We start from the raw sequence: 27,337 nt of genomic DNA, 5'->3' as shown, positions 1-27,337 counted from the left end.
ACTGTGGGAGCGATTTTGGGAACCCCAATTCCTATGCGTAGTTGCCCACCGATGTGCGACCCTTCAACTTCCTTGGCTGCGACGAGGCCCAGGTCAGCCTACCACGAAGGAAACTTGTTGGAACAGCAAATAAACTCAAATAGGAACGTGACTTCACATATATGTTGTTTACACGCTCCTTGAACACCTGATCTGGCCTACTTTTTTGTCATCATATTTAGTTTTCGTGCCGCACACTATAAAAACACGGCCTACAGGTGACCACCGTGCAGTGAATGCGTTAATATATGTCATAAATGATCCATTTTAGTGTTTTTCAGCGCTTTTTTGCAGTTTGCATCATTTCACACTTGATTTGTGCTCACACTGTGATCTCAGTCGAGATAATTTGCGCTGCGCTTATATTGCGTGAATTCCTAAAGATATAATAGTTCGTCTAAGAACAAGTGCAGGCCACTCACTTTCACTTAAAAATATCTGTGTATTTTTCGAACGTTTTGACGCCATAAAGGGCAAAATTGCCAAGGCTATAGTTCTCTGAGGGCTGATCTAGAATTATATGTGTCGAGAACGTGATGCTGTGTCATGTAATCTTATATATATACAGGTACCTCGGGTACCGACGGAAAGTGTCAGTGTAGAAAGTTTCCACAAATGAGTTATTTGTGCTGTTACTTAAGCTGCAAATTGAAAATGTTTCAAAGCTAATATGTGCTTCGACGAAAAGAGGTGTAGTCCTCAGTCAAACCTATGGCGTGAAAAATAGATTTACTCAATGCGAACGGATCGCACCGTTCAACGGCTGGCACGACGCAGAAAAAATGCGGAATGTCTACGTAGCCTTCAATACGTTGCCCAGACGTAGTTTCACAATAACGAGGCCGTACTGTATACGTGGCCGGCCTTCCGTCGTCAACAGCTGAATGCGTACGCCAACAATGGCCGCCGGGAAAATATGGAGCATTCCCTCAGCTGTGTAAGGACTCCCGAACGAGGGTGCCGCAATGTAGGTCGAGAATTCGACGCCTCTTTTCTATTCTTCCGACCCAATCATGAGTGAAGAAAGAAAGCTACATCACCTAATGCGCTGCGTCAAAGATCAGCTCTTTTCCGGACACGTACGAAACCCGCCAAACACCGTAGCGGAGTTTGTGCACATGGAGAAACTGCTGCTGCAGAAGTCCAGTCAGAACGACCAGGAACAGCGGCCAGCGTCGAAGCTGTTCACGTTGGACCGGGTCATCTGCGATCCCGGGACAAATTCGAGCTCCTTTCCCGAGCTAATCTCCTACTTGTTCCTCGAAGAGCTGCCGCAACTCCAAGCAATACTTGTCTCTGGAGTCGATTCTCTGACTAGAATCACTCGTGAGGAAGTCCAGCTCGCACTCAGGAAACCAGTCGCTGCGGCGGTTTTAGCACCGCAACCGGCCCCATCCGCACCAGCTTCGTTCCCGGCCCAATTCAGCCGGTGATGTATGCAGACGTCGTGCGCCCTCCAGCCCCATTTCCTGGCCCCTTGCCTTACACCTCCAGTGGTCGCGGCGCACACTGCTCAATCGCTTGCCTACTGGGTCGATCGGCGCCAGGCGCCGCGGATGACTGATCTCTGGCGCGGCCCAGATCAACGACCTCCGTGCTACTATTCTGGCGATGCACGTCATCTACCAGCGGCGCCCTTATCTCAACAGGGACGGGGGGTTTTCCCCCGACAGCCGTCGTCTACGACCTGGTGAGCGGCCTTAGGACATCGCCGAGTACCTCACCCGCCAGAGTAGTCCCCTGCCGCCTTCTCTGTGCGGGGGGTTGCGATCGCGTTCACCTCACCGCGAGTCGCCTTTTTGGTCACGTCATGCCGCAGCACAACGTGGCTCATCGATCCTTTGTCGGGAAAACTAGATCCGGCGAACCTTCTAGGCGAGGCCGCTGAACGACGATTCGCCGAAAAGCTCCCACTGCCACAGCGATCGAATCACCTCGACGTTGACCGCCGCATCCCCGACCAGTTTTCTCCGAAGCACCCTTGATTCGCCCCCAACGCTGAGCTCCGCATCGCCGACCTCAATCCGGCGCCGCATCTCACGCGCCACTTCCAACCGACATCGACAGGCCGCGCTGATGGGCAGATCTCCTTGCACGTCCCAGTTCTTGTAGACAGGAAGGAGGTCAGCGCATTGGTCCTTAGCGGACGACTTAGCGGACGACTTAGCGGACGACTTCCGGCAACCCTGAAAAAGTGACAACGCCGTGGGAAGGCCCAGACTCACGTACAGCCGGTGGACATGTCAAACCACTCGGTATGTGTGCCGCCCGGGTTATCGTGCGAGGTGCGGCATTCGCCGCCATTTTCCCTGTTCTACGCGAGTACTATAGCGATTTTATTATTGGCATTGACTTTCTTCGGGAGTATGATGCCATTATCGACCTCCCGAATCTATTGGTGACGTTTTTCAACAAAATGGCCACAAAGAAGCCTGGCAGAATGGCTTCCGATCCGCACTTCGAGTTGCCACTGCTAACATCACGGTCCCAACACACGCTAACATTCTCGCTAGAGTTACCTGCAGCAAGTCACTTTGGGGACTCCGGGTTGTCGAGCCTAATGTATCCTTCTTATAACTATGGAGATTTCTGTGGCACGAGGTCTTTGCTTCGTTCATGGCGGCTGTACATAAGTACTTGTTACCGATTTTTCCAATGAGCATGGCCATTTGTTCCGCGTCGCTGCCATAGCGCACGCTGACCATGTTCTGGAAGCGGCTTAATTATTTTCTTGATTGGAAACTGCGCCTAGCGTTGAACTAGGAGTACTCAACGACGTCGTCATAAATCCAGGCCTTCCACTCGCTGAAAAGGGGACCTTGCAGAACTTCTTGCGTGGGTTTGCTGCGTGTTTCACAACCTCGTCGAAAGTGCGACAAACATCGATAGTTCAGTAGCGTATTATAACGCATGAAGGCGCCCGACACTATAACTTTCGGCCCTGGGACGAGCACTACGAACCGGGTGACCAGGTGTCGGTGTGGACCACAGTGCGCCGCAAAGTATTGTGCGAACAGCTTCTTCATAGATGTTTCGGTCCATACAGAATGTTGCGCCGCCTCAACAGCTTTAACTACGAAGTTGTTCCTCATAGAACGAAGCTGTTCCTCATGGAACAGAGCTCAGCGCTCACGCAGTTCCGCGCCCTTGACCCCTTTCTGCAGGTGCGGACTTGACTTTCGCCGCCTCTCAACTAGCACGGATTGCGTAGTTGACGTCATCCCTATACTTTTTGTTTTGTTTTACCAATGTACATAGCTCATTTTGCATCGAGTGGATGATCTGTACACGAGAGTGACAATGGGACGTGTGTAGCCCCGCAGGTCCTCTGCGCTTAGTCGAAACAACCACGCAGCGGCAGTTAGCTTGGGAGGCGTGCTCCGGATTGACCTGTGTCTGGGATTAAACAAGACCAACCTCGTTCTTAGGGTCTCCCTTACGCCTACGTGCACGGCTTGTCCTTGAGTCGGGACAATATTGATAACATGTTCACTTTGACACTGCAGGCAGTTGTCCGCACACAGCAACGTTCGTCGCCGATACCTCCGAAGTCGCGCACCTACCACAGTCGGCTAGTAAGACCCTTCCTACATAGCTTTCTATTTCCGAGGAATGCCTCGTTGATGTTCTGTTTATAGCTGGTCCGCTCTGTGTATTATTTGCAGATGTAATAAAATATAATATGAGGGTTCAAGCTTTGTCGTCTCTCCCTTTGTTCCCTACAGCAGGAAACCCACCGCTGTTAGAGAGCGCGAACGCTGCAACCATCGAGTAGAGTGTGGGGTGGAAGTCTGCGAACATCCTGAATTTAATTGCACCGATTAGCTGCAAGCGGTACATTTACAAAGCATTGTTTGGCTGTTTTTGTGATGGGTTTGGCTGTTCTACTTTTTTGAAATGACAACTTCTCTACAAGACCTTACGACTAGCAGTTCTCACCGCGATCAGCCATGTTTTCACTCAATATAACATATCTCGCTGAACAGCAGTATGTCAACTCAAAATTTTTTTCACGGCATTATTCACTCGCCTAGTCGCTTGTGATGTAACATATATATGACGTTAACCAAAGTTTCTTCTGCTAGGAGAAATCTTGCTCTTAACAGCTCTTTATGCGTGAGCGAACACTTTCAAATATAGCTTTTTTTCTCAGATAACTAAATTTTAAATTCACTACCAGGTACCAATCGTTCCATCCCAATAAACGAATATTTTTGTTTACATCAACATTATGGTTCCTACACTGTGTTGCATTGTATGTTGTTGCATTTTATTCAATATTCCCTAATCCTGCTACAGCCCCGTCGGAGCTGTAGCATGTGAAAATAAAGAAATAAATGTTCCCCTCTACTCAGCATAGGTTGCTTTAATTGCAAGAATGCACTTAATAGTCACATTAAACAGAAATTAAGCGCTACTCCTCAGACATATACCAAAGGCAATTAGCAAAGCGTCTCATAAAGAGTTCGAGAGTAAACTTTATGGAATAGATTTTTCCATATATGATGCAAATGAACATTGTATTGAGACCAATGTAACACCCTAATGGTCATAATGGCTCAACTTTTCTTTCAATCATTTGCGTTTACTGAGATAAGCAGATGTTATCTATCACTAAAACAATTTCCTTTATATATGTCTAGGAAGCAGAGGCGAAAAAATATTCTAAGATCATACTTCAGCAATATTGTTATCGATAAACACTCCGTAAAAGGAGAAAGAATAATGACCGGCTGCGTCTGAAGAATAATTTTATGGTGAAAAAGAGAAGATATATTCCTGAACACTTTCATTCAGTAATGCTGTGGTTGCAATTGGCGCCGTCTGGCCGGAGACTTGCGCGACCATCGTATGACAGTAGAGTGGTGTAAAGAAAGGCTGGACATAATAATGGTGCTTCAATGTACACGTGATAGTAGCACTGCAACAGCCTTTGGATCTATAATCGTACCAACCTAAAAAAGCAAGTCGGCAGAACACTTTCTCGTGAACGGTGTTGCGTGACTCCTACAGAAATCATGTACATTTTTTGCAGATCCAGCAGAGTGTTCCGCAAAGAAAATATAAAATTCTAGTAAGCAAGTGTGTCAAGAAAGAGCGACAGGAGATTATCAGTCCTTGTCGCCGCTTTTTAGATTGTGTACACAAGAGATCAGGCTGAAAATAGTTTCGAATCATTTCGATGGAGAATACTTTCGTGCCCTCATATTCACTGATGAGCATGTTTTGCTAAGTAACTCAGGGCACGAAATCTAAACTATGACTGAGGACATATAGAAGCAAAACAGAACAGAAAGCAGCACAGAAGCAGAACGCACACAAGGAGGCACACGGGCACTCAACTAAAGAAAGGCTGTTTAACAACATCCCTCATTGCCAAAGTTCTGACTAATTATATTTATTCTATATTCACTTATGCAGGCCAACTCAGCGTGGGCAGCACCTAGAAAGGATGAAACTAAATTCAGAGAAACGCAGTGAGTTATCTAACCGAAAAAACTAGATTTAGCACTGTGCGGCAGGAAGAGACAAGACTGGGTCAGGAAACAAACGCGAGTTAATGATATCCCATTCGCAACGAAGAAGAAAAGCTCATACGTGGCGCCTATAGTGAAAAATGAAGATATCCAATGTCTTTACGGGAAACTAATATATAGCACTGAAGGCAGGCGCACCAGGTGATGGAAGAAGTCATGTCGTCGAATGCTATTGGAAAGTTTTCAAAGATAATATGCCCACAGCTTCCATAGGGAAAGTGTGGTTGAATATTTATGCCAAAGGTCTTTCTACTACACGGGACATAGGCTTACGATAATCATGAAGTAGGTTCCTTCACTCAGGTTTTATTATAAGGCTATCGCTTTAAGTTGAGGTAGTCACTGCTCCGTACTAGTTCAGCGTAAGAAAGTGCTGGTGTCTGAATTTCAACCAAAAATTCACTTCCGCTGCATCTACAAACAACATTCATGTTCATATTTACACATAGCAATACACGTGCTCCCTTTCTACAGGGTTGGAAAGCATGAAGAATTGAATATCAATATGTGAACGGAATTATACATGGAGGCAAGCTTGTCGTAGACGCAGAATATGAGGATGGCTTGCAAAGCAGGCTCGAATTTTGGTACCGCCCGAGAACTTTATGGGAAAAAAATCTGAGTTCCAATTGAAAATCAATGTCCAACCTTGATATAGGTGGCGATATTCTCAGTCAACATCTTGCCCTATTATAACAACAGCGTTTCAGCTGCCCACCCCCATAAAGAAATTATGCATCAACACCGCAGGCTATAGTCCTTAACACTATCGACCCAGATCATTGTCGTGGTCGACCTTTGACGCACCGCATGTTGCTAGTTCTGGTGGGATATCGACAGATCGCTAGCAAAAAGCGAATGTGTGAACGCGAGATGAGCGGCAATTCCGGAAAAGTGTTCGTGAGCTTTCAATCAGTACAGCAGCGGTGTCCAGGTGTGTTTTATATAGCAGCGTGTCTGCAATGGTATTGACAAGCGAGCTCTCCTAATAGGACGACCACCGATATAGCGCACCCCACCAAATAGACAGCAAAGTAGATGTGATATGGCTCTGTTGCAATGGCAGCCTCCGGTTGTTTCGTTGGCGAGAGCCTACTGCGATGAGGGACGGAGAGGCCGCCTTCAGCGATCGCCAGGAGGAGGCGGCGGTGCTGGTACCTAGAAAAAAGAAAATGCTCACAGAAGGTGAAGCGGAAAACACACATTGCATCAGTCTTAAGCTCAGCTTCCGAATTCGTCTAGTAGGCAACGGAATTGGTGGCTGAGTAGCGAAGCAGCATTTCGATATCATGCATGACGATATATATGAACTTACAAGGAAGCTAGATTCCGTTCAATATGTCGTTTTTTTTCTGATAAACTCACCTTTTTACCTCTGCAAAGAAAAAGCTTGAAACTCAACAAGGCTTCTGGCTTAACTACATCGGTAAGGGTAAGGACACGTATGTCGCTATGCCGTCGGTCAACCTTCAGTGTAAGAAATATGCTTTTTTACATGAATCACTAGAGCGCCAGTGACTTGCAATCGTTTGTTTTGCCCTTTCGCTGTTTTGAGCACGCGCATCTCTTTGCGAGTCTTGTATTGCCGCTTTTCTTCAATAAAACTTCAGTTCTTAGTCCAGCCTCGTCTTGTGCTAATCTCTTCTGCTGTATTGCGTCTTCTGGCTCGTTTTAAGATACAACGGTTGAACTCAGCCAGGCACCATACAGCTCCGCAGTTCTCACTGTCGTTTACCACTGAGAGAGACAGCAAAAGGCTCTTCATGGGCAGCATTGTTCGCGAAAAAAAAGTACTGCTTCTTGTGCCAACTAAAAATCCGACGAGGGCGAAACAAGCATACGCGCTTGCCATTCGTCGTAGACCTGAATCACTGCTGCTGACTATCGTGCTTAATTTAAACCTGACGAAGACCTTTCGAGCTGCCCCGTGCAAAGCACCTACGACTTCGCTACGGCTATGCAGGGCGTTGTGGCTCCAACTTCGCTGTAGGCTGCTGCCCTCTTGGAACCGATATGTCATCCGGTTGCTTCTAGATTAAAATAAACTTTTACGCAGCTTTGTGTCCTTACGTTCCTACGCCCGGTAGAGCTTGAAAGGAAAACATAGAGTGCAACAAAAAATTAGAGACACCTAATTTTCGCCGTAAGTTGAAGAAGCGATAGCAGTAATATGTTAATGCCTATATATATATATATATATATATATATATATATATATATATATATATATATATATATATATATATATATATATATATATATATATATATATATGGTTATTCCCTACTTTCCTGGGAGTCCCCTCACCACTGCCCTGTTACAGTAGGTAAAGCTATTAATGGAGCTTGTGGAACCAGGTTGCGCTTCGGAGCAACCGCTGGTTTTGAGTTAGTAATTTGAAAGTCACATGCTGCAGTGGGCAGTTGCTACAGTCCGATGAGCAGGTTGCGATGACACCAAAAGCTTACGTCACCTAGAAGGATGGGACAAGTTCAAGTGACCGGCTAATTTTTCAACCATGGCGGATTGGCGATGCCGAGCAGAATCTTGTTCCCCGCTTGGCCAGCCTACGTAAATAGGATGGCCAGCTGGATCGCCCTTCAAAGGCCATTTTTTTTTGCTCACAACGCTGCCGCCAACTACGCCGAAGACGCCAGGTTTTGACAGAACAAATCCTTTCATCATCATCATCAGCAGCAGCAGCAGCAGTAGCAGCAGCCTGACTACGCTGACTCGAGGGCAAGGACCCCTCTCAAGTCTTTCCAATTCACCCTGTCCTTTGCCAGTTGCGCCCATCGTATCCCCGCGATCTTATTAGTCACATCCGCCCACCTAACTTTCTGCCGCCCTGATACGCTCCCCTTCTCTTGCAATCCAATCTCTCACCTTTAAGGACCAGCGGTTATTTTCCGTTCGCATTACATACCGCGCCTAAAGCCATTTCTTCCTGAAGATTTTCAGTATAGGATGCATGAACCCGCGTTTGTTCCCCCACCCACTCCGCCCGCTTCCGGTTTTTTAAAGCTCTACCAATCACTTTTGTTTTGATAGCTTGCTGCGTTGTCTTTAAGTTAAGCTGAACCCTTTTCTTTGGCTTCCATGTTTCTGCCCCATACGTGAGCGTACGATAAAGCTAAAAATATTTTATAGCCGCTTGACTGTCATCACCACTGGCAGCTTTTGCCGTCGCTGGGATGATGTTACTCCATCAAGAAGGGCTTCATGACAAAGTTCTACAAATCGACGCACGATGTGGTACGGGGTAAAATAGAGACACAAAAGTTTTTCACGCAGTCAGTGGCGGCGAATGGCCATTCATACGCACACATCGTTCGCTTAGTTTGATTTCACGTCCTGTCTTCACACGGTGTAGCATCAGGCTTCGGTGCGTGGTGACCTTTGAGCCGCCACCAGAAAGCCGTCGCGTTTCTTTCACGCGCTGATAATAGAAGCCGCACCGATGTGGCTTTCCTAGGTGACTTTTGGCAACATTATCACGAACTGGCTAATAGCCACCTTCCCTTGCACAGGTCTGAACGGTTCCACCTTGGTGGTCTATTGCACAGTTGTTTTATACGTGTAGCTGAAGTAAGCGAAGAAGAGTTCCCAGGTCTTGTGTGTGACGTCAACACATATGTAGAGCATGTGAGCGTTCATTTTCTTCATGTGTTATGGTAGCACATTGAGTTTCCAGTTTGCGGGCTCTCCTCCTGAGAGTACTAGTTTCGATACATTCTAGGCTACGTCTTATGGAAGTTGAGCTGCAAACACTGGTTTCCAGACAATGGTGAAAACTTCGATGGGACAGAGGTGAAGGATTATGTTTTAAACGAAGAATTTGTGAACTTCTGCTGCGCCACCACTCTGCTCGAATTTTGCGTCTTCCTAGCTGGCCAAGTATTCATCTCATACTGTTACGTATGTACATGTTAGCGGACGACTAGGCTGGTAAGGGGCCAAATAGATTCATTCCGAGCAGACGCAAAGGTGCCAGTGGCAATCTAATGGCGTCTTCAAATCCTTTCACTTTAATTGGCTCATTTTTTCGGTCAACTGGTGGCGGCCGAGCCGCGTTTTGTATAAAAACTTGTGGAGGCTCCCTATAGCTTTTGTTAGCCTATTATACTAGGAAGCGCTCAATTTTATTCCGTCCAGGATTATCGCAATCATTCCTCTTTTGTCGAATATTCCAATTCTGCATTCTAGATAAAGCCGCTTGTGTATGCAGCATCGCTCTGTACCCTATTTATTATTCTCCACGATAACAGCTCCTACACACACGTTGCTTATGTCTGTGCTGGTGTCGGTTTCAGCATCATCATCGAAATGATATAGGATCGGAGAGCACTGGAACCAGTTTTAAAGATCTGTGAAGGTTTCTCCTTCGTGCAGCATCTGATTTGAATTTCACACATGTCTTCGTCAGCTGCTTCAAACGTCGATGATGCGCAAAGTGGTGATCTGAAATTATGGTACAATACTCATTGTCCATGGAATCTGCGCAAAGCATTGTTGTTTGCCGGCTGCGCAAAACGCGCGATCGCAGTTATTTTCGGTTAGGTCTTTGCGAACGTCATACTTCCGATTTGACTTTACAAGAAACGGCCGCCCCTTTATTGAAAACTGGCTCTGCTCTAAAGTCAATGTTAGCCCTGACGTCTGAATTCCCTCTGCCCAGACGAAATCTTTTTCAGGCTGTCAATAAATTTTGTGGTGAACACAAAATCATCTATACCGGACAGGTTTTGCAGTACAAGTTGCCAGTACTTAGTTATTGGCCTGTTCTAACGTAAGTATATCAATGCCGTCGGTTGCAGGACCCTAGTGGAGTGGTGAATTGGTAACTTATGTCCTCCTCAGCGGTTCAGTTGTTACGATGCTCGTCTCCTAACCTGAAAGACGCGGTTTCGATGACGGCTGCTACGGTCACATTTCGATGGAGGAGAAATGCTATAGGCCTGTGTACTTTGCGATTCCAGTGCGCGGTAATGAACCCAAGGTGGTCGAAATTTGTGGAGCCCTTTATTACGTTGTCCTTAATAGCCTGAGTCGTTTTCGGACGACAAAACACAGGCCAGTTTTGGCACATTTCTCGATCCCTTGCATATCCTTAGCCTCCCACTCGTCTGTCTTAAGATTTGCTTAAATGATGTCATTAGCAACACGCAGCGGAACTAGCGCGCCATCAATGCGCGGTAAAGGGTAGATGACTTTATTTTAGTGCTGCGCCTATGAAAAGCGCAGCAGAACCGAAGTCTGGCATCTTACTTTCACAACCGCACAACGAATGCCTCCCAGGAGATGTAGGGACGGCGGGAAAACTTTGCTGGTAATCGTTTTACGCTTTCTCTCTGATGGCTTGGCGTTCTAGAGGCGACACACAGAAGGGTATTTGTCAAAGAGGTTGTACAGGTCTGTGGGTCAGAAACTGGTGCTTAGAAGTGGGCGTTGGTCGCGCCCGTTGTCGAATAAAACTGTCGATCTCGTCCTGAATATTCGTGACCGTCTTGGGTTGACGTTAAATGGGGTCCTTTGGTCTTGGTTATGCTAGTTTTTTTTTTGCGGAACAAACAGAGAGGGCCAATATACTTCGAAAGTCAGTCATTTCGTTAACAACGTTTGTCGTTGTACCTATGTTGGTACGGTAATTTTCGCTAAAGCATAACAACTTCTCGATTCCGGAAACGAAAAACGCTTCTCCTTATGCCGAAGTATCGACCCAAGACCATCGGAGGTAATCCTCAGAGATGCCTTCGATGTTCTCTGTATGCCTCGTAAACATAGATACAGTGATCGTGACCGGGATGCGAAGCTCACGTCGTCATCGAGCACATGCAATGCTGCCTTATTCCTCGAGGTTATTTTACAATGTATGGATTCGTCCGGCTAATTATTTACGAGTTTCAATAGAAGTTCCACTATCGCTTGTTTCTCGTTTAAAAAACAACGTATATCCTAGAATATATCGCAAAAACACCATACAAGCACTACACATCTCGCCGAAAAATTGAGTCTGTTCACCTCAACACTTAACGTGCAGAGCTCTGATTGAGTAAAAGAACGGATTCCCGCTGTGTGGTTTTGTGTACATGTCGAAACGGTCGTCAATTTCTTTAGCTGCGTAGGAAACTGTCCAATTATAAAAGTGTTGCTTGTGCCTGTGTCGAAAAAAACCATAACCATGCAGCCGTTGATAGTCACTTCATATTCACTGGTTCGTAGTACTGAAAAGCTAGTTTGTCTTAGGCTCAGGCCAAAGATTTTTTTGATACAGTGACTGGGATTGGACATCAATCTTCTCACTTCGCTGCGAGGAATGTTGATCTTAAATGCGCTCCGCCTCTGTGTCGCAAATGACAACACTGTAGTGTATGCCGCATGATCATACTTCGTCGTTCTGACTCGGAGTAGCCTAAACTTCAAAGGTTGCTGTCTTTAGTTTCTTCTACGAGGGCTGGCCGACCTTCCACGGCAGCGCCTGCGCGTCTGCAGCTCAGCAATGCGATGTGGGAGGGTGATAATAATACAGACACCAATGAATATCTGAGTGAGTACTCCGTGAAGCGCCTGAGTCTTCGCATTTAGTAGATCGGTCTCGAGTACTTGATCGCCGTGTTTTGTGAGAGAAAACGCGGATACAAACCGTGCACCGGTAACGGCACTGTCGCACGGTGTGCCCTACATCATCCAAAGAAAACGCACGGGCCGGCTGTTAGCAAATTTACAGGCGTGCATTTCTCGCGGCTTCTCTTGTGAAATGTACCTGGGGAGGAAGCGAACAAATGGGTGGTACTTTGGAACAGCATGTTCATATCGAGGATCACTTATATGGGTTGTAGAGGGCCCAACGCACAGAATTCACGGAGAATCTAAAGGCCCGTGGCTCACGGTCTGGGGCCATTGGTGTCACAGTGCTAATTATCTAATGCTCTATTTCCTGTACGACATCTAAAGGTGTCCCTGCTTGAGGCTGCGCAGGAGACGGCCGTAACTGATGCATATATTGGCGCGCGATTTCACGGATAACATTGCACAAGTTGCCCGTGATGGTGGTTATCGCGTACGGGTGACTTCCAGACCCGTGTCTACAGTGATTGCATTACGCAGTATTGGCGTCGAGGATATTCTTTTTGGGGGAGGTTTCCTGCGTACATTCTACAGGCGGTTTTCAGTGGCTGGCATACAAGGGTACCATAAAGTCACTGCTTGACGCCAGGCATTAGAAACCTGACTCTCTCTTTTGTCATCTAGAAATCGCCACAGCAAATGATGCACATCATTTCTTCCCCTTATTGAACACAGGCTCGATAAGAATTGTGATCATCGCTGTTGGGGTATTTGATCTCTGTTTTTCTGAGGAGGGTTCTGAACGTCTTCAACCCTTCATCTTGAATGCGTTTCACACTTCAATAATGTCTGATAGTTTTTTCCTTGCTTCTCCCGAGCCATTCGTACCTATATCATTGTGTGCTCATCCCAACTGTAAGACTACCGCTAATGACTGGTTTCATGAACTCAGTTTTGTCACCTTAATGGGCCGACAGTCGGCAATATTCATAATATTGTCACTGAGATGCAGGGCATAGGCTAGTTCGTTAAATAAAATGTCCTCCAAAGTAAACTGTTTTGGTGTGCCTTTTGCACGCAATAAAATCGACAGGGGCGACATCTGCACGCTTTACAGATGTCGAAGCTCTAAATTAGAGGCCCACTTAGAATATTTCTAATTAAAGCTTATAAAGAAGTTCTTTAATACGGTGTGAAAAACACCGACAACGATCTGTGACATCTTACAAGTAGTGATACTAGAATAATGCAGTTGAAAGAGAAACCTGGTCGTCACCGGTCGCGTCACATGTTAACAAGATCGCGAGCCGCTGGCTTTGACAATGAACAACCATCAAAAAGCTATCCGCTGCTAAAATGAAGCGAACAAAATAGGTGCGGAATCGCGACAATTTGTTTTTTTCATAGCGTTTTGCGCAATGCGTCATTCTTGAAGCTATTAGTATAATTTAGAGTACATCAATAAATTTATAGCTCCTAGAGATTTGAAAAAAAATCAAATTTCCCTAACGATCTTTTGAGGCTAGAACGTTTGGAGTAAAATAGGGTGGATGTATGAGCTGACGTTTTTACTGGTGCAAAAACCTATGTCATAAATGTACTCAATTTTTGCAACGAATTTTTAACAGAACTTGCAGCGCGAGGAACTGGCGATATTAAATGATCAAACAGGACTCCGTAAGAAAATTTTATGCTGCTACTATTATCGCATCGCATGTAGACTACTAATAATGGTTTTTAAACTTGCTTCGTTTCTGGCTCTCTGATTTACTATATTTTTTTAAACACACAAACCACTCAGCAGATACGTTATAGCATTTAAAAAATCAGTAACAGTCTGTTGCTTGAATGCCCAATATGCCATGTCTAGGTGCATTTTTATAATGTAACCCAATATTTTGAAAGCGACTGAGATATGACGGTAGAGATTTATCGACGGCGATCGTATGTAAAATCATGACAAAAGTGTCCTCACAGATACCAAAACAATTTAGCTTATTTAGGTCATATACATACGTAACGCAGTATACAACCGTGCCATGCTTTTCAAAGAAGTATTGAAAAGAGATGATGCGCAAAGAGCGTTCGTTGTAAGAATTGTAAATCGTCATCATCATCATAATCAGCCTGGTTACACCAACTGCAGGGCAAAGGTATCTCGCACGTCTCTCGAGTTATCCCTCTCCTTTGCCAGCTGCGCCCACCCTATACATGCAAACTTCTTAATTTATTCGGCCTACCAAACCTTCTGCCGGCCCCTGCTACGTATGCCCTCTCTTGGAATCCACTTCGTTACCTTTAAAGACCTGCGGTTATCTTTCCTTCGTATTACATGCCCTGCCCAAGACCAATTCTTCCTCTTGACTTCGACTAAGATGTCGTTAACCCACATTTGTCCTCTCACTCACTCTGCTCGCTTCCGGTATCTTAATGGTACACCTATCTTTTTTCCCATGGCTGGTTTCGTTGTCCTTAACTTAAGGAGATACGTGTCGATAAAAGTTTTGTTAGCCTGCATGTTTCTGCCCCGTACTTGAGTAGTAGTAAAATACAGCTGTTGTACACTTTCTGTTAAGAAATATTAGTAAAATGCCATTCATGATCTCCGAGAACCTGCCATATGCCGTGCTCCCAACTTATCCTTCTACTTATTTCCCTCTCATGATCCGGATCAGCTGTCTCCGCATGCTACAAGTAGACGTATCCCTTTACCACTTCCAGCACCTCGTTGCTATTTGTGAACGGCCGCTCCCTTGCTATACTGCTGAACAATACTTTTGTATTCTGCATGTTAATTTTTAGACCCGCCGTACTGCTCTCTCAGTCCAACTTGTCGATCATGATTTGCAGTTCATCTCCTGAGTGACTCAGCAAGGCAGTGTCATCAGCGAATCGCAGATTATTTAGGCATTCTTCATTAACTCTTACCCCTACGTGTTATCAGTTAAGCGCCTGGAATACCTCCTGTAAGCAGGCGGTGAATAGTATTAGCGAGATCGTGTCTCCCTGACAGATGCTGTACAGTTGCTATATAAATCTCCCAGTATTCGGACATAATGCCCTTGTACACCTTGATTCCTGAATGCCGGTATGACTTCTCAGGTTTCCACTGAGTCAAATGCTTTATCATAATCAATGAAGGCTACAAAGAGGGGTTAGTTATTTTCTCCGCATTTCTATATCACCTGATTGATCATGTGTGATAATGATCTATTGTGGAATTTCATTTACGAAACCCTGCCTGATCATTTGATTGATTGTAGTCTAAGGAGGCCGTGACTCTATTAGCGAATACTGTAGTAAATACCTTTTATGTGACAGGCAGTAACCTGATCGGTCAGTAATTTTTAGTCCTTGGTGTCTCATTTCTTATGAATTATGATAATATTTGCATGCTTCCAAGATTCCGGTATGGTCGAGGTCTTACGACACTGCGTATACAGGGTGGCTATTTTTTCTAGCACTGTCCTTTGTCTGTACTTCAACAGATATACAGTTACTTGATCCTCACCAGCTGGTTTTCTTCTTTGCAATGTCCCTAAGGCTTTCTCTACTTTTTCTTTCGTTATTGGCGAGAAGACGCATTGCTGTGCGCTACTATCTCTTTCATTAACGTTCGGATTACATTGCCTCCTGTACAGTTTTGTGTAGAGCTCTCGGCTACTTTCCCAATCTTCTTCTTATTGCTAATTGCATTGCCCTCCTTGCCTCTTAGCGCATACATCTGCTTTTTACCTATGCCTAGTTTCCTCTTCATCCCCTTTAGGCTACGTGCAAGAAGCGCCACCGCAGCAGGAGTGGTTCCTGCTCGTGTGACGTGGCCCAGCAACCCAGGCTTTGGGGCAGCGGCTAAGTACCTGGCGGTGTTGCGATAGCTTTCTAAATTCCCCTTCTTTTTGTCTGTGCCTGCTTGCTCCTGTTCTGGGGTGATCGGGCGCGGGACGAGAGCTTAATTTCTACTTCTCCCGGCCAGGGGTTTTCCCCTTGGTCGGCATCTCTTCCTCAAGACCAGCTCCCAATTGATCACTTTTTCCGCAGTGGTGTTTCGAGCATTCCGTTCGCTTTAGTGCCTTCTGATGGGGGCGCTATCCGACTGAAGAACCCGGAGGCAGCGCAGGCGGCCCTTCAGTCCACATTGAAGCACTTTATGCACATTACCGATGTCCGGCAGTTCGGCAGAGGTGGTAGCTTGTGCAGTCCGCCGGATAAAGACTGTATTGAAGACCTGCTAAAGTGTACAACCTTCGCCAACCACCCGGTGAGCGCATTCAATCCGCCTCATCTAGCATGTTCCAATGACTTGGTCCGAGGGGTCGACTCTCGATTGAGCCCTGCGGAAACGCTTGAGAACCTCTCGCCTGCGGGAGTGATTGCAAAATGTTTACATTCTTGATTTTATTCTCATAAGCTTGAACAGCGCCGAAGTCTGCTCTTTCGTTGCCTCTCATGATATTGTTACGAGAAATTCGGAGGAGAACCTACGGAGACGAAACGTGAAACTGTGGCGGTCCATAAGCGGTCCGAGCGCGCGAGCGGGAGAGCAACATCTTCTTTCTGCACGGATGCAGGCGCTTTTTCTTCTCCTTCGCAGTAGCACGTATCACTGCCCCCTCTTCTGCAGCATCGCCACGATGTGGCTAGGAGGAAAATATCAGCAAAATACAGCTGCAGTGAACCGCTGTTCAGTCAAAGAGTCTGTCGTAGTAAGTCTTCATACGAAGAATGTGCACGACTTCAGTACACGGTGCGACCGGCGCAATGAGCAAGCCGCTTGGACGGGAGTAACTGTATACGTCACATCACTGATGCGGCGCACTACTTCTTAAGGGCCGAAGTATATGCGCAGCAACTTTTCAAAAAGGCCGCGGCGACGAACAAGTGTCCACACCCACACCAAGTCGCCAGGCGCGTAACTGACGAAGCGGCGTCTGACGTTGTACCTAGCGGCGTCAGTCTCCTGTTGGCGGTTAATTTGCAGGCGTGCCAATTGCCGCGCTTCCTCAGCATGCTGAACGAAGGTGTGTGCGTCGAGGTCAGCGTCAGATTCGCAGTAGGGGTCAACGGGCAACATAGCATCCAACGGAGTGGTCACTTGCCGACCGAAGACAAGCTGAAAGGGGGTCAGTCGGGTTGTCTCCTGTAGGGCGGTGTAGTAGGCAAACGTGAAGTACGAAAGAACGGTATCCGAAGTTCGATGCTCGATGTCAACATACATAGAAAGCATGTCGGCTAGAGTGCGGTTGAGTCACTCTACCAATCCGTTTGTCTGTGGGTGATGGGCCGTAGCACGTCGATACCTGGTGTGCGTCACAGTCATCACGGACTGGGTTAAGCGGGCAGTGAAAGCAGTTCCCCGGTCAGTAACAGCAACGGCGGGGGCTCCATTACGCAGGACAATGTCGTGTACGAAGACCCGCGCCACTTTAGCAGCTGTTCCTTTGACAAGAGACGTGGTCTCAGCGTACCGTATCAGGTAGTCAGTGGCAACGACATTCCAACGCTTTCCAGAAGACTCCAGAAAAGAGCCAAGGAGGTCAAAGCCAACTTGGTGAAAAGGGGTCTTCGGTAGTTCGACAGGTGAAGAAATCCGGCAGGTTTCAACGGTGGAGACTTACGACGTTCGCTGTCGCGGCATGTTTTTACGTAGGCCCACAATGATGGGAGTAGCCTGGGCCAATAATACTTCTGCTTAATGCGCGCGAGTGTACGACTTACTCCGAGATGGCCGGCGGAGGACGCATCATGACAGGCACTCAATATCTCTGGCCACAGCTGTGATGGTACGCCAAGCAGGAACGCTTCTCTGTTGCTGGTAAAGTTGCGCTTGCAGAGAACACCAGATTGTAAAGTGAAGGTGTGGAGCCTGCGACGAAAAACATGCGGGATGCGAGCGTCGACGCCTTCGAGGTAATCTATGAGCGGCGCGAACTCCGAGTCCGCCCACTGAAGCTGTTACACTTGGGCGGTACTAATAGCGCCCAGGAAAGGAAAATCATCGGCGGGTTCCTCAGGACCGATTGTGATAGGCGCACGCGACAAACAAACCGCATCCTGATGCTCACGGCCCGACTTGTAGACGACTGTTAAGACGTCTTCTTGCAAGCGTAAGCTCCATCTAGTCAAGCGTCCTGAAGGGTCTTTGAGGCTCACCAGCCAACATAAGGAGTGGTGGTCGCTTACCACACGGAAGGGCCGCCCTTGGGCCGACCTTGGGCCGACCTTGCTGATGGCCCATATCACTGCAAGGCACTCTTTCTCCATCGTAGAATAATTGGTCTCGGCTGGCGTAAGTGTTCGGCTGGCATAACTGATGACCCGTTCGGCACCGTCTCTCCACTGGATCAGTACCGCACCAAGGCCGACATCGCTGGCATCAGTGTGGATGTCCGTGGCAGCGTGTTCGTCGAAATGGGCGAGTAACCGAGTATGTTGTAGGCGATTGCGTAGCTCAACAAATGCAGCCTCTTGGTCGCTTCACCACACGAAGGGCTTGTTGTCTCCAGTCAGTGAGTTTAACGGTTCGCCGATTCGCGAGAAATCTTGAACAAAGCGCCAATAATACGAGCACAGACCCAAAAAACCGGCGAACGGCCTTCTAGTCACTTGGGCGTGGAAAACCTGAGACGGCAGCGGTCTTGTCAGGGTCCGGGCGAACATCTTGTACGCTGACAACGTGACCAAAAAAACGAAGTTCTTCAAAGCCAAAATTGCATTTATCGGCTTTGATGGTGAGTTGTGCGGATTTTAGTGCTTGTAGCACAATGCGCAACCGCTCCAAGTATTAGTCAAACGTGGCCGAAAATACGACATCGTCCAAATACACCAGGCAGGACTGTCACTTCAAGCCGGAAAGAACGGTGTCCATCGTGCATTGGAACGTGGCCGGTGCTGAGATTTCGTGGGCGTCACGAAAGCTGTCTTCTCCCAGCCTCTTTCGTCCACTTCGATCTGTCAGTACCCACATTTAAGACCCTAGGACGAAAAGTATCGGACGTCCCGCAATCGGTCGAGCGCGTTGTCTATCCTGGGCAGTGGGTAAACCTCCTTTTTGGTCACGTTATTACGTTTTCGATAGTCAACACAGAAACCCAGAGTGTTGTCCTTTTTTGACAAGAACCACAGGCGATGCCCGTGGGCTGGTGGACGGCTCAATGACATCGTCCGCAAGCGTTTCGGTAACTTGACTTTGAATGGCTTCTCGCTCCATCGGTGAAACACGGTAGGGGCGCTGGCAGACGGGTCGCCTAGTCGCATCAGTGATGATACGGTGCTTGCCGAGTGGAGTGCGGCCGACCTTCGAACACGTAGCGAAACAGTCCGCAAAGACTGCCAAGAGGTCCGACAGACGATCCTTCTGAACAGATAGCAAGGCCGGATTTTTTTGACTGACTGAAGAGCGCGGTGTGGGCCAGCATTCTCTGGAGTGGGTCCTCCCATGATGCACAAACCTGGGACCTCAGCAACGTCGTGAAGGAAGGCAATATCCGTGCCTTTGATGAGGTGCTGATATTCGTTGGAAAAGTTGGTCAGGAGGACGTTGGTACGGCTGTCACGTAGTTGGACGAGACCTCGGGCAACAACAAGGCCCAGCAACATTGAAGTATGGCCATCTGCCAGTCCCTCGTAGTCGTGGAATAGGTCGTTTTGCACGAGCACCAGGACACTGCACCGCGGCGGCACAGTAACGTCATTCTGGACAATGCGCAGAGCGTTGCTGCAAGGATCTCGGGAGTCAAAGCGGTCCACGGCCTGTTTGGTCGAAAACGTGACACGTGCGTCCGTAAAGTCAATCACAGCACTGTTCGCCTGCAGAAAGTCGATCCCCAGAATCAAGTCTCTGGAACATTCAGATAAAACGACAAATTCACCAACGTACATGTAACCACAAATTCCAACCCTAGCCGGGCACTTGCCAACATGGGAATATAAGTGGCCTCCAGCGGTGCGCATGGAAGCTCCCTCCACACTGTCAGAACCTTTTTAAGGTCTCCAGCAAAGGCACGGCTCATAACGAAATAATCAGCACCGGTATCGAGCAGCGCGGTAACCTCAGTGCCATCAATTGTCACCCGCAAATCGGATGCAGCGTATCGGGTACTGTCGCTGCCTCTCTCTGTCCAGGTATCGTCGGCTCGATGATTCCACTATGCAGGATCTTGATACATTTCGACGTCAGCAGCCTTGCCTGCAGAGGTCGCTTGTGTTAGTGTTCCCCACGAGGACTGGGCGAGCGACGGCCAGTGGAACTACTCTGGCGGCCGGGGCTGGACGCAGGATAGCGGAGAGGCGAAGGCGAACGGGACTCGCACCTTCCAGAGTAAACACGGTTCTGGCGCTCCCAGAGATGCTCCGCAATCTCAGGCGGTCGTTCAGTGTTCTGAGGACAAGGTGCGTCAGGACGGAAGCCGCGAAGACCCACTTGGCGGTATGGAAAAGATCGGTAGAGATGATCGGACTCCCCACAGTGGTAGCAAAGAGGACTACGGTCCGGTGTACGCCACAAATCTGACTTCCGAGGACGTGGCCCAGCTATAGCAGGGGAAGTTGCATAATATGGGGTTGTGCTACTGACAGCAGACGCCGAGGGAACAGCGGAGCCAGGTGCGTTTGCGTGACATGTGCCAATGCTGCTCATGGCAGGTGTCGGAGTGGCCGGACCGTAGCCAGCCGAGCGACGTACAACGGTTGCATATGTGGGTCGGGCATCGAACTGGGGCGGCGCTTCAGGAACAGGAGGCGCCTGAGCAACCTGCCGCACTTCGTCCCTGACGACTTCTGTCAGCGCTGCCAGGGGCCCAGGCGCAACCTGGGGCCGACGGAACCGTTGGAGTTCCTCCCGGATAACTGACCAAATCAGTTCGCGCAATGTGTCTGTACTGCCACCTAGGCACGACGAAAAAGTTTCGGGCACAATGTTGTTGATGTCCCGATTGTACTGGCGGGCCCATTGTTGGAGCGTCGTCTCCATGGTGGTCCCCTGGATGAGAAATTCCGCTACAGTGCGGGGTGGGCTGCGTACGAGGCCTGCGAAGAGCTCCTGCTTAACCCCTCGCATCAGATGGCGAAGCTCCTTCTCCTCAGTCATGTTGGGATCGGCACGCTTGAATAGAATGTCCTCGATGTACATACGCACACTTTCTTTCGTGCGCTGGTTTCGGGAGTGCAGAACAGCTTCAGCGTTCTCCCGGCGGACGGCGTTGGGGAATGTAGCCAGGAGATTCGGGCAAAACATCTCCCAGGTGGGAAGGTTAGTCTCGTGGTTTTGAAACCACGTCTGGGCAGATTCTTCCAGAGCAAAATATACGTTGTGGAGGTTGCGCTTGTCGCTCCAGCCGTTGTAGCGGGCGACCCGCTCGAAGATCTCCAGGCAATCCTCAGCGCCTTCGAAAACGTCACCGTGAAAAGATGGCGGTATTCGCGGTGGGTGGAAAATATTCGGAGCCAGGAACCGGGGGTCAGTGGCCATGGCAGTTGGAATCACCGGGCTAGGCTGGGTCGGCGCCGGGGACCCGGTGTCAGTGGCCATGTCAGTAAGACTTGGTGGTCGAGGCTGCGTTGTTCTTTTAGGCGGGGGAAGGGGCCCAAATTCAGGCGACTCTCTGCGGATACGGCGGCTGGGTCGCTGGTGTACAGGTGTGAGTTCCGTTGTGATGCTGTGAGGAGTGCGATAGTCGGGAAGCGTTACCCAGCACTGCTCCACCAAATGTTACGAACAATTCGAAGGAGAACCTCCGAAGACGAAACGTGAAACTGTGGCGGTTCCTTAGAAAACCGAGCGCGCGAGCGGGAGTGAAACATCTTCCTCCACGGATGCAGGCGCTTTTTCTTCTTCTTCCACAGTGGCACTTATCAATATGACTAGGTACCCGGGAGAGGTTTATATTTAGCCCTTCAGCTTCCGCTGCTATTATGTTGTGTAGAATTCCACCCAGTAGTGGAATGATTGCATGTCTAATGTCAAGGCTGCAAGTACACCTAGCAAGTCGGTGTATAAAGTACTGTTTGCGTGGTTCTCCTTCGCTACGTTTTGTACGGATACAGAGATGGCGTAACATTAGGCAGCGAAAATAGAAGCACACTGTGGAAGTCTTAATGTGTCATTCCAGTTCTTTTGGCCACTGTGCTTCCAACATAAGCATATATGTTTTTGAACCATCTGTATAAAAAGCACAGAAAATACTGTACTTTTTCCCCAGTGAAGGAAATTCTTGTATGATATGTTGTGAAGTGATCTTCTTTCGCAAGCCTGTAAGAGCGAAATCACAGATTGCGGCACAATTTAACATGGAAGTGGTAGTTCGCGTCTTTGCGCAATAGCAGGTAATGTGTCCCACACGCCAATGTTCTCGCACATCTCTTCAAATCGCAGAAGTGGCTGGTAGCTTCCGGTTTGTTGTTAAAGAGCGTTCGAGATATGCATTTTATAGCTGCATGGTGACATGTTTTTGCAGGTAACGGATTTTTATAATGTACCAGCATGTGACCACGGTTCTTGTGTCTTTCAGTGATAGTTCATTGATTTCTACATAAAGGCTGTTTAAGGGTGATTTCTTGTATGCACTAATGGAAAGCCGCAAATAAAAGTTATGTGCCGGATCCTGTCGTTTAATATACAATGGTCTTGCTGCCATATATATTATAACCCATATTCTAATGTAGAGCATTTTACAGAGCGATGTATTTAAAGAAGACATGTCCCATCGGAATTCCAGTGTTTTCGGGAAACCACTTTGAGTATATTGAAAGATCGGGCAGCTTTCTTTTTGGGAGCATTGTTATGAGATAGGAATGTCAGTTTTTTGTCAAATGTAATGCCGACCAATTTCAATTAATTTTATAGGTAGTTAGGTTTTGTTTTAGTGTAAGGTGGGGTTATATTGTAGACCTCGTTTGAGTGTGAACAGAACACTCACTGCTGTCTGTGTGAACAACTAGAATCAATTTTTTCCCGCCAATTAGTGGTTTGTTTATTCTCATCTGTATCTATCTCACACGCGTTGCGACGTTAGAGGTCGTGCAGGCTATTTGAAGATTGTCGACATAGACTGAGTACATAATGGATTTCAGGATTATTTGGAAATAAAATTCATCTTTACAACAAAGCGAGTTCTGCTTAAAACACACCCCTGAGGTACCCTGTACTCTTGAACGAAGTCCCTGAAAAGGGTTGATCCCAGGCGTACATGAAATGAATGGTTCGACAGGAAATCGTATAGGCAGCTTAACATCCTGCCCCGGGCGCCAAGTTCTGCAAGGTCGCGAAGAATCACAAGCCTTTGCGTAGTGTCGTATGCCTCTTCCAGGTCAAAAGGCACCGCTAGGCAGCCTTTTCTGTATAAAATCTTCAAAGACAATATATCAAGGCGAACTAGATGGTCAATTGCTGATAACGATTTTTATAACCACATTCATGAAGGACAAAAATTTCGCATCATTGAAAGACAAATGTCTGTCTTGTATTCAGGACATTTTCAAACTATATGGCTAAGAAGTTCGTAAGAGCTATCTGTCTAAAACAGCTGCGGAGGTTTGTGGCTTTCCAGATTTTAGAAATGGTACAATAATGACTTCCTTCCAAACTTCAGGTATTCTCTCTGGTACCAATATTTTGTTTAAAAAATTTAAAAGTGCCTCTAGTACTCTGTTAATTTCTGTGAGTGTGAAGAGACTTGTTTTGTACATTTATGCTGCCACTTATGAGAGCTTTTCTTCTTAAGCTGCGTTTTTGTATCTTAAAGAAGAATGCGTGTAATATGAGGCATTCGAAACTGCAGCGAAGTGCTCCCCTAAATACGTGTGCCTGCTTCCTTACACCTCTTTGTGCACCTGCTGTCGTCAAAAGAAGAATAGGGAACAGTGATACAGTTCGATTAAAATTTTGAACCAGCTGTCACATTTTTTTCGATGAGATCTGGCTGTTTATATTTGAGATGATAGTTTTTATGCCTGACATTTCCTTTAAAGTATTCGACTTCAATGGTTTCGGGTAATGTGCATGTTTTGAATCTGGGAACTATGTGTTTAATATCTATTTCTTTGTAGTCCCTGCGGATTTCGATTCGGCACACATCCGTGCCTTTATGGTCGACGAACCATTCAGCCCTTTATTTTTCGATTAAATGTATGAAATCATTTTCCGAGTTGACGCCACAGACGGATCGGTGTAGGATCGGTGTGCTGTTATGGAGACTGGGATGTCTCCAATATTATGAAGGTATGAGATTTTAGGCTTTTGGATCTGTGCACGGATCTGAAGCAACAAATCGCCACGGGTCATTTTTGGTACCTTGTATCCGGTGCTCAAGGCATCTGTTAAGAACTGTGACAATAAAAAAACAGGACAGGAATCTTGCCTGCTTCCCTTCTACTGCACTAAGTTTGACACAAAACATTAGGCAGTATGTATGTTTTTGTCTTGGGAAACAAGTATGCTGCATCATTCCGCACTCCTTTCAGATTGCAATTATGTTTAAAGGGTACGGAAGCCATGAAATGTATATGTTGTTCGGCCACGGGGGCAGCCGCCCACCCAGATGCCCGACAAGAAGACAAGACAGGCCCTTGCACGCAAGTCCTCCCCACACCAGCTGTACACACCGACTATGACAAAATATGAAGCAACTCAGGGTTTTGGCCACACAAGGTTAACCCTAGCCTGTTATGAAAAGAGAAAAACCGAGAAGAGAGGAGGATACAGAAGAGTTGTAAGAAAGAGACGGGAAAGTGACAGGAATGGGGACATCCGCAGAAAAAAAAAGCGAATGCTTTACTGCCAGGTGAATCTTTACTTGCACGGTAGCTCTGCGACAAGTTGAGACGGCAGCGCTAGGATCAGGCAATGCACAGCCACTAGTTGTGTCATGGAGGGTTTTGCATGTAAGTTGGAAGACGAGATGTTTGGCTCTCAGGTGGTACGCGAAAGTCGATGAAAACATCTGAACATCTCTCAGTGGGGACTATAGGCGTAACTACTTCAGTTATCCGTAACACTCTAATTAGCTCGGTTTAAGGTACCAATAAATTCGCAGCGTCTTTTATGGCCGCCTGTTAAGTGTTTTTACTACCCACAGTGCGAGTCTGTGTGGGTATGCGTGGGTGCGTGAGGGTGAGTGTTTGTGTGTGCACGCGTCCGGGTGTCTCTGCGTGTCTTCGTGTGTGTGCGCGCATGCGTGCCTGCGTGAACGCGTGAATGTCATTTCGCACCAGAAATTCAAACGCGGAAAGGCCGGGAGAGTAAGAACAAAGTGTAGAGCCAGTACTGACTTCAAATTATCAGACCGTCAACGGGACAGTGCGGAAGAAGCAGGCGAAGGCGCTGACGCTGACGCTTTAAATGAAGGAATTTATTGCAGCAAGAGCTCATTACCAGCCGCCCAAGGTAAATATAACCAAGCTCTTAAAGCGCGCAAGCTGATGTGTGGTGATTGATCGCTCTTCAAAGTTTACTGAGTAGTAAACCGTAATTAGCTATCTTTTTGTTTATTATGTTGAGGAACAATGCTTTAATTTAGAAATTGTTGATCCTCTCGAACAAGAGCTAGCAATGCTGTTTAATTCAATTTCCCACTTATGTAGCTCCAATAATTGTTCTTCAAAGAAAACAATTGCTTGCTCATATATCGGCCTCAGTGCACACGTAAAGCGTCTAAGCGGATTTTGTTCTACGGTACGCGTCTAAGGAGGTTGAAGTCGCACCGATCTCTTCTGAAAGATTTTTGTGCAAAAGCACATAATAACGGGTAAAACCCAACTAATAATGTTACGGCTGGCAACACCTTCAGGGATCTAAAGTAAAAAAAAAAAACATTGCCACAACTGAGCTTCAAAGCCATGGCGGCGCCAACCGATAAGCTTCACTGGCCATTGCACATCGTCGTCTTTTTAAACTTCCAGCTGCGGCGTGAACGGATCGAACCTGCTGGAAATCGATCATAGCTTAACCTGGTTATAATATCTTCTCCAGACATGCCGCCGACCCAGCTACCAGCGAACTAGGGTAAATACATGTTTTCGTACGTCTCCTCGTTTTGACTATATAAGTTAAAACCCTGAAACATTTTATTGTGCGAGTTATGGTTTAACGCATGAAAAAACACTACTTACTGTAAGCAGTACCTTGGTGTAAACACTTCCGTCAACTGTTTACCAGAACGACCTACAAATTCTGAATTGACTCTTTCTTCTTCAAGCCAGTAACTAAAAATGTGCTAATTATTTTCTTGTAAATGATAAATTCTGGGAAACTTTAAAATTACAGCAAGCTAGGCTGGCCGACTCTCAACAGATCTCAGCTGGTTAAAATGGAGTAGGGTGCTCCCATTTATTTAAAGCTTCATTAGATTTGGCTGTGAGCCCTGGTATAACATAGGGCCACGCCCACAGCATAATAAAAAATATAACTTTTAAACCAATCTGCAACATTTTGCCTCTATGGCGCACTCAGCCATTAAGAAATCTAATCCCTTTTCTTTTCATGGTTACACAAGCCTTGGCGCAGTATGTTCCTCAGCGAAGAAATACAAGTACTCGATATAATTCGCGCTGAAGCTGTTGCCTGCATCCTCTGAGAACCTGACTTTTTTGCTTTTTTCTTGCTTTTTTCTTCTCAGCTGTGGCGCCTACCCTTCGGCCACCACCAGCAGCACCCTCTCTCGATCCGGGCCCGGACTCTCTTCTAGCCCCACGTTCGCCTGCTCCCTGAAGCCCGACCACAGTGAGCACAACTTTTATTCCTGTCGCGAGGCCCGCATGCATGCCATCCAGAACCTTGTCGCACTTCACGCGCCACCCGCAACGCCTGCCTCACATCCCTGTCTACCTGGCGCCTTCACCAGTGCCTGTGCCTCCGCGACAAGCGAAACAGCCCTACGGTATGCTTGCCATTCCGACAACTACGCCCCGGATTTGCTTCTTGTGCCCCCAGACACCCATTCCACTGCCACAGTGAGCTCGGTTTTGCATAAAGCCGTTCCGCCCCGTCGACCACATCGACCATTTCCCTATGCGGCCGCCCGAATCCCACGCTGCAGACCTCCAGCCCACTGTCGTGTTTCGTCTTTTCACCGTCGCCAGCGGCTGAGGCATCCCCTGCTCTTCAACGGCAGGTGTTTACGCACGCCAACCCTTCGTCTGCACCCGCTGGGCCAGCGCAAAGCCCATATCGGCCGTAACTCCCGCCGCGGGTGAATTTTCTG

The 27,337-nt window shown here is 47.3% G+C and overlaps 1 protein-coding gene across 1 annotated transcript; it reads right to left on the bottom strand.

Annotated features, from left to right (window-relative positions):
* Window positions 1–1,910: 1,910 nt before the first annotated feature.
* On the bottom strand, window positions 1,911–27,074 carry LOC144133947 (uncharacterized). The gene is made up of 5 exons (XM_077666993.1): window positions 27,013–27,074; window positions 26,766–26,840; window positions 20,855–21,796; window positions 6,596–6,734; window positions 1,911–2,225 (listed from the first exon to the last, which is right to left on the bottom strand). Exons 1-5 carry the CDS (start codon window positions 27,072–27,074, stop codon window positions 1,911–1,913), a joined length of 1,533 nt encoding a protein of 510 aa, XP_077523119.1.
* Between the last annotated feature and the right edge of the window lie 263 nt (window positions 27,075–27,337).

This window comes from Amblyomma americanum, chromosome 5 (genome assembly GCF_052857255.1).
Source record: "Amblyomma americanum isolate KBUSLIRL-KWMA chromosome 5, ASM5285725v1, whole genome shotgun sequence".
In the NCBI taxonomy this organism is placed as follows: Eukaryota; Metazoa; Arthropoda; class Arachnida; order Ixodida; family Ixodidae; genus Amblyomma; species Amblyomma americanum.
This window is presented reverse-complemented; position numbering and strand designations above follow the sequence as displayed.

Coding starts and splice junctions, on each gene's coding strand:
- LOC144133947 (XM_077666993.1), bottom strand. CDS start 27,074: ATGGGTGTCTGGGGGCACAAGAAGCAAATCCGGGGCGTAGTTGTCGGA. Junction 26,841..27,012: donor GTCGGAATGGCAAGCATACC/GTAGGGCTGTTT, acceptor GTCGGGCTTCAG/GGAGCAGGCGAACGTGGGGC. Junction 6,735..20,854: donor GTTCCTGAAGCGCCGCCCCA/GTTCGATGCCCG, acceptor TCTTTTTTCTAG/GTACCAGCACCGCCGCCTCC.